This window comes from Phocoena phocoena, chromosome 6 (assembly GCF_963924675.1).
Source record: "Phocoena phocoena chromosome 6, mPhoPho1.1, whole genome shotgun sequence".
Classification (NCBI taxonomy): Eukaryota; Metazoa; Chordata; class Mammalia; order Artiodactyla; family Phocoenidae; genus Phocoena; species Phocoena phocoena.
This window is the reverse complement of record NC_089224.1, coordinates 45,329,713-45,339,564: the sequence shown is the minus strand read 5'-3', so window position 1 is coordinate 45,339,564 and position 9,852 is coordinate 45,329,713. Positions and strand designations below refer to the sequence as shown.

Genomic DNA, 9,852 nt, shown 5'->3' with positions numbered 1-9,852 from the left:
CTATGCTTACTATTTAAAATATTTTAATATAAATATATTGTAAAAGCATGAAACATTTAAAATATTTAATTTAAATTAAATATAATATGAATTAATTTAAATATAACATTACTTTTAAAATATAAAAAGTAAAATGCTGTTTTTTAATATTCCTACTTTTCAGATATTCAATACTTTCTCCCTCACTTTAACGCTGTATCGTTGAAAGACCCTAAGAAAGTCCCAGAGCATCTACAGGGGCGCTCAGCTCCCGCGTCCTCGGCCCCGGTGGTGGCCGCGCCCCGACTCACCCCTCAGGGCGTCCCCAGCACCGTCCCGTCGTCCCATCGCCGCCGCCGCGTTCCCCTTTCTCTGAGCCTTCGCTGTCTCGCCCCAGAAACGAGCCCGAATCTGAAAAATCAGCTCCCCTTTCTCTGAGGCTGGGAATCTCTCTGATTCCCCACCTCAGACCGCTCGGAAAACGGCTTCTTTCCCCCAAAACTGCCTCACTCAAGTTTCTGTGAGAAAATAAAGCGCAAAACTCAGGGGAAGCCTGAAAATGCAAGGTTCCGGCTCCCAACCAGACAAAAATGTCTCTGGCGAGGCCGCGACAAGGCTTCCTCTTCAACACTCAGCACCGAGAAAACGAAGGTGTTTCGCGCACTATGCTGATTATTAAAGCAGCCTCAGTGACTACTTTTCGCCCTGCCTCTCGAGCTGCAGGAGACAGTGGCAGACGGCAAACTCAATAGTCGGCGTTTCCCAAACAAACCCTGCGCCCTCTACCGGCCGCCTAGGGAAGGACGCTGTCCACAGTTCCAGGGAAGGAACCTTCCAGCTAATTGTTTAGCGGGAAGGAACCTTCCAGCTAATTGTTTAGCGGTTCCCGCGCGCCCCCTGGCGGCCGTCCAGTGAATCACTCAAATTCTCAATGGCCTAGTTCTATTTGCTAGTAGCAGGGTGATGCTCTGCTCCATCCGTGCTTGCTCTCTTGGCTGGAACTTGCCTAGGAGCCATAGTCAGGACAACAAGAAAGTCTTCCAACAGTTGGAACAGATGCAAAGGATCCCCTCTCAGTGGTCCCTAAAGGACAGAGCCGACTTCAAATTTGCTTGGCGAATTTAAAAAATTAAAAAAAAGAGAGTATCACTCAAATCCAGATGATTCAAGGCTCCTGCTACCACTATCTGATGCCCCAGCAGATCCTCCAACTCTTAAACACAGAGGACAGCCGTGCTGGTTGGAACAACACCCTCCTCGATAAACCCTTCCCTAGCCTTGATCAGAGAGGCTGGACTGACTAGAGCAGATGGAAGAAGACAATCTGGATTGTCCTGATTTGGGACTTACTGCCCGGAAGTATTTCCATGGAATCCATGTCTACCTGAAGGCAAAGGAATACAGCCCCTGTGCCCGGGAGGTTGTCAGAGTGGAAATTGAAAAGTGCCTTTCCCTCATGTAAGAATCCTCAAAGAATTGCCAACAAATACAGAATATTTTTTATACTTGTGACACTTTTTAATTCAATTACATTAGTGTTTGCTGAGTGCTCCAAAGCAATCTCAACTCACGTTTCTTCACAAGTTGAAAAATGTCTGAAATGAAAATCTTGATTTTAAAAAAATGTGTAGACATTTTTTCTTGTATAAATAATTGTACATTATATACATTGTTTCTTGTATAATTTTATAATGTAATTTAAAAGATCACTTTAAGTTTTGGGCTGGTATTTGCTATTTTCAACATATGAAGTTTCTTTTTTTATAGAAAGGTTTTTCAGATAGTGTGGTGTTAGAGATATTTGTCAGTTAACTTAATGCTGGCTGCTGTAACAGGTAAACCGAAAGCTGTTAGGAATTTGATCTAATAGAATGTTATGTTTCCCTGGTATAAGAGCACAATGCAGGCATTCCTGATCACATGGATGTTCTGGTTTGCTCTCCTCCAAAGAGTGATTCGGAGACATGGGTACCCACTGTTTTGAGGATTTTTCCAGTATCAACAGGTGACTCCAAATTTGCCTGTAGTACTTGAGTCTACTCCACTCGGTGGTAAAGGTAAAAAGTCTGGTGGATCACATGGGATGTTTTCAAGGGCCAGGGCTATACAGGGCAAGAGCTCTTCTGCTCATATTACATAGCCTGGATTTATCCTCGTGGGAAACTAATTGCAAAGAAGTTGGGAAACTATTGGATGATTAATCGTCAAGGAAACAAGTTCAGTGCATAAGTCCACTTTTCATCTTTACACTATTTGTCCTAATGAAGTTCTGAGTGTGGGTGGAGGGGAACAAGTAATGTTCTTGCTTGCACACACTTCATTAAGAAACAATCTGGGTGGGAGGGAAGCACAACAGGGAGGGGATATGGGGATATATGTATACATATAGCTGATTCACCTTGTTGTACAGCATAAACTAACACAACATTGTAAAGCAATTATACTCCAATAAAGGTGTATAAAAAAAAACAATCTGACCCTCAGAGAAAGAGAAATATATGATATCTCTTGTATGGGGATTCTAAACAAGAATGATACAAATGAACTTACTTATAAAACAGAAACAGACTCACAGACTTAGAGATGAACTTATGGTTACCTGGGGGGAAGAGGGAGGGGGAGGGATAGTTGGGGAGTTTAGGATTGACATGTACACATTGCCATATTTGGGATGGAGGCCAACAGGAACCTACTGTGTAGCAGGGAACTCTGCTCAATATTATGTGGCAACCTAGATGGGAGGAGAGTTTGAGAAAGAATGGATGCATGAATGTGTGTGGCTGAATCACTTTGCTGTACATGAGACTAGCACAGCACTGTTAATCAAATATACTCCAGTATGAAATAAAAAGTTTTTTAAAATAAATTAAAAAATAAAAAATCTCATCCCCTAGTTCTGCCTTAAAAGAAAGAAAACAGTCAAGTTTTGATGTTTATTCTCAGACTTAGTGATATTATGATTTCATGTATTTTTATTGTTCATTGGCTGGAATAAAGAGAAGGAAAAAAAAACCTGCAATCAGACTCAAATTCTTATTCCACAAGTTCAGCTTGGAGAAGATGACATGGATGTCACTCAGAGTTCACAGCAACATAGACTATTTGAAAGAAGCATTCAAGTTGATGCCCAAAGGCATAGCCTACAAGGAAAATATCCACAAGTGTAGACACATTACAAGTTGTTTCCTTATTTCCTGAGGGAGACGAGAAAAGTATGATCAGGCAGCTCCTTGCAAGTACTTGAGGATAACTGAAGAAAAAGTGGAGAGCGAGCCTTCCATTTGTGTCCAAGCCTGTGATTCTCATCCTGATCTTCTAAATATTGGAAATACAAACTTGAAGAAAACATTCCTGCAGACGATCTTCAAAAAATATCTCACACAATATTCCATTATCACTTCCCTTGTAGAACCATGAAGAATTTACAAATTCTCTGTAGATTATTGTCCTCTCACATCATATCTATCTATGTTGGTACTATTTCTTCTCCTATTATTATTATCATCATGAGTATGGATCAAGCTCCTGAAATGACAGGGACTGGACTAGCTGTCTAGGAAACGGGGTCGGGTAAGATGGTATCTCTCCCTTTAGGTATTTTAAAGACTTCTGGGAGGTATTCCGAGGATACAATAGATCAGGTCATGTATTAATACTTGGGCTTCTTCAACAAAATAGCATAGACTGGGTAGTTTGTAAAGAGCAGAAATGTACTGCTCATAGTTCTAGAGTTTGGAAATCCAAGATCTGGGTGTCCGCGTGGTCCAGTTCTGGTGAGAGCCTGCTTCAGGTCTCACACTGCAGAATTCTCCTTGTTTCATCACAGGGCAGGAGAGGGAGGCATTTATCTCAGACCTCTTCTATAAGGGTACTAATTCCATTTGTGACGCCTCCATCCCCACACCCTAATAAAGTCCCAAAGGGTCCGCCACCTGATACAATCACTTTGGGGGTTAGGACTTCAAACTAATAATTTCGGGGGGACTGAAATATTCAAACCAGAAAGGTCATTTAAACCTACATGCTTGGCATCTAGAAGAGAGAATATATTCATGCTGAGTAAATAAAGAAGAATGAGCCATTTATCAGGCCAAAAGAGCAGGCCAAGGACTCAGAATCCAAACCCTTGATTTTCGACCTGCAGTAATGCTTTAATTATTATGTGTCAAATTTTGGAAATAAATCGGGAATGGAGCCTATCGTCCCATGGAAGGGAATGAAGATACAGGATGAAAATGATCATTCATCATTCCTTGTGAGGAGTCTCCAAAGAATCTCAGGATATAGGTAGTAATTGTCACATCAGTAAAGATCCACCAAAGAGTAATGTGGCAAATTGTCTGGCTGCTGTGACCTGTGTGAATCAGGGAGAGTTTGAGTTCAGATACATGGCTCTGTATGTGACACCAAGCTGGTTATTTTATGTCATGACCTAGTAGAGGACAAATTAGCGACGAGGCCATCCTCCTGAGTTTAATAGAGTGCCGGGCAAAGGCTGAAAATTGTGCTGCTCTTACAACTTGAATCCCCAGAGCCATATGCACCTTGAAGGAAAGAGAATCCTAGTGGTTTTAGCAACAAACTCAGTAGGCATGACTGATACCAGTAGGAGTAGAGTGGGAATACTAGCCACTGTCTATTATAATTCCAGCAAATATGACCGTGATAAAGGAAAATAGCTTGGTCATTCGTAACTGCCTTCCAGTGGGAGGAGAACATCTGAGAAACTGCTTTAGTTAAAAGTACCTGTTGCGTGATTACACTGGGCCTGGTGCCGAGGATACCACAGAGAATACGACAGAGTCCAATTGCTACAGAGCTGATTTGCCAAAGATGGTCACATACCTATTATTTATTGAAAGATCGGAATTGGAGAGGGCTGAGGCCACAGAACATCCACTGCAAAATAAAAGAATTCATGATCAGAGTTGAAAGTTAATTCTTTCCATAATACCAATCAATATTTATCCAGTTCTCAATTAATTACAAAGACGGTTTCCTTTTGTTTGAATAGACTTGGATTGGAACCTTTGACAGTCTTTGGGAAATTTGAAATTTAATGCAAAAATACAGAGTAACCTTCAAATTGGTGATGATTGCTAAATCATGCATTCTCACTGGGGATGATACTGCTTCCATGGGTGCAAACATAGTTTTTAGGAGTATGAACAAATCTTGCTATTACAATGGTTTGTGGCACTCCAAAACTCAACCTGATACTACAAAACCTTATTCCTTTGTATTCATTTTTGTCTTTGAGATTTTTTTGTGTGTATCATACATAAAAGAAGTATTGACATTGACTTCAGGGAAGGTAAACACACTGTATACAAATCAGTATTACGACCGAAGGTGACTTGATGGTTCATTGGAGGACTTTCTCGCCATCATTTTCTTGATCTCAAAGTCATATTGTGAGAGGTGGCCTTTACATACTTACGAGCAGCCATTGGCTGTCTTGTGGATGTTGCTTATGTTTGAGGGTCAGCGTGATTTGGGATTGGGAAATTAAATACAAGTCGTAAATTGTATTTGTAAGTAAAATACAAAAAATATGATATTTTATTATTTAATTCTACTAAAGTTGTTCAACACATCCATAATTATGGCAAGTGATAAACAGAAAAAAATGTTGACAATATCTAGATGAATATCTAGCAGTCAGTGTAATTAAAAATTATTTTCTGATATGAAGCAAAATTAAAAGTTAAGTACCTAAAAATAAATATTAAAGAAATAATTTAGTTTTGCTATGATTTTGAGCAGCTTTGAATGATTTTTAAGTATGTCTGTACACTGGTATTATTATAAAGTATCTAAATTTTATTTGAATATATAATTTGATACATTCCTACTTATATAAGTAAATATATTACATTAAAATCACTTTGAAAACTTAGTTATAATGTTAAATTAAAATTCAATAGCTTTTAATTTAAATTATAGCTTAAAATTTTACGTATTCTTAACCCTGCACTGAATAGAAAGAGTAAGATTTTCACTTTCTTTTTCTATGTATAAAGTAAAGATACACATGGAGTACAAAAATAGATACACAGTATATCTGTGGTATCAAAATTTCATGTTGGGGGCAATTAGGAAAAAACTATCTAAAAAGGCTCTGTGGGCAGAGGAAAGAGAGGCAATAATGAAAAAAAGGTTGAGAAATGTTGTCCTAACTCATCTGGAGAGTGCAAAATGAAAAGCAAAAACAGAAATAGAAAGTAAGACTGAGCATTCAGAAAATGGAAACGAATGGGTTCCCATTTAAGACCCAGGCCTGAAGGAAGGTCTTCAGAGAACCTAGAGAGCAGGGTTCACTGAGTCCCCACCTCTGCCAGGCCGGCAGCATCTGCAGGGTCCCCGATGGCCCCAACTTTGTCCTTACTCCTGGCCCTGGTGCTGCTCAGCTGCAACTCCAACTGCTCTCTGGGCTGCGACCTGCCTCAGACCCACAGCCTGGCTAACACGAGGGCCCTGATGCTCCTGCAACAAATGAGGAGAATCTCCCCCTTCTCCTGCCTGAAGGACAGAAATGACTTTAGATTCCCCCAGGAGGCGTTTGGTGGCAACCAGTTCCAGAAGGCTCAAGCCATCGCTGTCGTCCATGAGATGATCCAGCAGACCTTCCAGCTCTTCAGCACAGAGGGCTCGGCTGCCGCTTGGGATGAGACCCTCCTGGACAAGTTCTGCACTGCACTTTATCAGCAGCTCACTGACCTGCAAGCCTGTCTGATGCAGGAGGCGGGGCTGGAAGGGACTCCCCTGCTGAAGGAGGACTCCATCCTGGCTGTGAGGAAATACTTCCACAGAATCACTGTCTATCTGCAAGAGAAGAAGTACAGCCCTTGTGCCTGGGAGATTGTCAGAGCAGAAGTCATGAGATCCTTCTCTTCATCAACAAACTTGCAAGAAAGACTCAGGAGGAAGGAATGACACACACCTGGTTCAACACGGAAATGATTCTCACTGCCTAACGAGACCACACTTCCACCTGTGCTGCCATGTCAAAGACTCTCATTTCTGCTCTCCTCATGCCCTGAATTGAATTAATTTGTCAAGTGTTTTCAGGAATATTAAGCAACATGATGTTCTACTCTACAGGTACTAGTCCCTCACAGATGCCCATGCTGATATATTTATTTATGTACTTAAATATTTATCTATTTTACTATTTATTTATTTGACTATTTATAAGATTTATTTTTATTTTTATAATATTTTGTGTACCTTAAATTGTGTAATATAATAAAATATGTTCTTTATAATTAGTTTATTTTGTCTTATTTATTAAATTTTTATTATAGCAAACTTCTTGTATTTGTTTATTCTTTAAAAAGAAACACCAAGCCTGATTGTGCAACTTGATTAAAGAAATGGATGTCACAATTCATTTACCCATCACATTATATTCAAATTAAAAGTAACAACTGACTTTCTGTAAGCCAGGTTGGATGTTGCCCTCAGGATATAAAGGTGAACACAACAAATACAGCTCCTGCCCTCTTGTTTCTTTGATTTTTGAAGGGAAAGAAATCTAAAAATAATAATCATACTTAATGCATTAATGAGAAGAAGGAAAAACAAATGAATTCTCTCACCAGAAGCAAGAGTGGAGAATGTCAGGAAATAAAAATAAAAGCAGTAGATATCCTCTCTAGTTGACTGGAAGACATTTAAGTGCAAATGTCATTTGTAAGTTGGATATGTGAGTTTATAATTTAAAAGGAATGCTGTAGCTGGAGGTACCTTATCTGGCAAATGAAAGCCGGAAATGGAGGTAGTTGTGTGGGGAGATAGTGAAGAGTGAGAAAAAGACTTAAAATTGATTCTGAGGATCTTTCACCTTTAAAGTGAGGGGAGAGAAGAGCCACAAAGGAAACAGAGGTGGAATGGCCATACATTACAAGGACAATAACAGAGAACAGTGATAAGAGTGTATTTAAGAATATAAGGTGCTTAGAAGAAATCAGTGGATTCATGGAAGATGTGGATTCAAACTACATACCACATCAGGAATATAGATGGCATTGGCAACCTTAATGAGATTTGGCTTGGTGGAGTGAATAAGCGGAAACCACATGGAGTAGGTAGAAGCGTAAATCAGAGAAGTTAGTGACTCTGAGGTAGAGAAGGAAATAGTATAGGATCTGGTAAGTAACGTCGGTTAGTTTTTCTGTGCATAGTTTTCCTTTTTACGTAGTATATCTTTTTTCTAAATGATTTTATGTAATCGATGTACTGGCAAATCATATTAATGTGTTTAATATTGTATTTATTTTAAATCATGACTTAATTACTTACAATGATAATTTATCTAAGTTAATACTACTTTGTATATCAGTAAGCTGCTCATCATTTTAAAAAATTCATTAGGCAGGGGCTTCCCTGGTGGCGCAGTGGTTGAGAGTCCGCCTGCCGATGCAGGGGACACGGGTTCGTGCCCTGGTCCGGGAAGATCCCACATGCTGCGGAGCGGCTGGGCCCGTGAGCCGTGGCCGCTGAGCCTGCGCGTCCAGAGCCTGTGCTCCGCAACGGGAGAGGCCACAACAGTGAGAGGCCCGCGTACCGCAAAAAAAAAAAAAAAAAAAAAAAAAAAATTCATTAGGCAGGAATAGATAACTAATTCAATCCCTCATCAAAAAATCTAATTACTACTGATAATGTAATGTTTCCTGGAATTATTGGCTTTATTAGTTACATTACTTAACTTTCATCATTGTGACACTGGTTACTACAGCAACTTTACACACATTTCATTTTATATTAGAGCTAGATATGAAAAGAATTCTTTTATATTACTACTTGGTAATTTTTCCTAATTTTATGAATATCACTATCTTCTGTGGATTCCAAAATAACAAAGATTATACTGAATATAAAGACTGACAGACTTCCTTCAAAAAAGGAAAGTGGGAAACTGGATCAGGCAACCTTTTTCTCAATACTTAAGGTAAAGGAAAAAAAATAGTCAAAACCGTCTGAAAATATAACATGAACCATGGAAGTCCATAGAGCAAGAGAGTGTTGTGTATAATTCAGGAGTAAAAACAGATTTAACAATGATAACAGAAATCCAGAATACAAAGCTCAAAAAATCACCCGTAACTCACAGTAAAAAATTTTTCATTGAAATTCCATTCTGCTTGTACACGTGTTATGTCGTGAAACTCACTTAATCTAAGCCTCAGTTTTTCCATAAATAAAATGGGTTCAAAATATTTATAGATTTTTTATGAATATTAAATGAACTCATGCTTTTTAAAGCATTTAGCATCATATATTAGAGTAAGGAATTAAAATATACTAGGTTTTTTCCTGTTTTCCTTCAGACAGTTGTATATGAGAATATTATATGTCTCTTTCTACAAAATTCTCAGGAACTGTGACCTACTTTTCAGTAACTGACCTCCAAAGGAGGCAGCCTAAAAAAACAGAATTCTGTCATGAATTTTAGAGAAGGTTGAAAAATTGTCATTTCGTCCCTCATTTCAAAGAAGTGTCTTGTTTACATTCAGAGATGAAATGGTGGCTTGTATTGATATCTGAGAGACAGGAATAAATATTTAGATAAATGGCAGAAGAACATGCTATCTATTTAATGGTTCTGGCACCTGGCACATTCCCTCCCTCTCAGCATTCCAGGATACATTCCCATATCACAATATTTCCTTCCCCTCCAAGGTAGAAATTCCCACACCATCCTTCTTATTCACTTAAACTCTTCACCATGCACACAACTCCCTTCTGCTATTTTTTCAGCTTAATCGTTTCCTAAAAAGCAGAACAACACAAGTAGAAAGCAAAAGTTAAATAAAACCTCTAGGTTTTGTAGAAACATCTGCAAGAGAGGCTTTCCTTAATTTCAGCTGA

At 39.0% G+C, this 9,852-nt stretch overlaps 1 protein-coding gene and 1 pseudogene across 1 annotated transcript; both read left to right on the top strand.

Annotated features, from left to right (window-relative positions):
* Nucleotides 1–942: 942 nt before the first annotated feature.
* LOC136124733 (interferon alpha-13-like) lies at nucleotides 943–1,441 on the top strand (annotated as a pseudogene).
* A 4,840-nt stretch (nucleotides 1,442–6,281) lies between these two features.
* On the top strand, nucleotides 6,282–6,969 carry LOC136124965 (interferon alpha-1-like). Its single transcript, XM_065879818.1, has one exon. It carries the CDS (start codon nucleotides 6,346–6,348, stop codon nucleotides 6,913–6,915), a length of 570 nt encoding a protein of 189 aa, XP_065735890.1. The 5' UTR covers nucleotides 6,282–6,345; the 3' UTR covers nucleotides 6,916–6,969.
* Nucleotides 6,970–9,852: the final 2,883 nt, after the last annotated feature.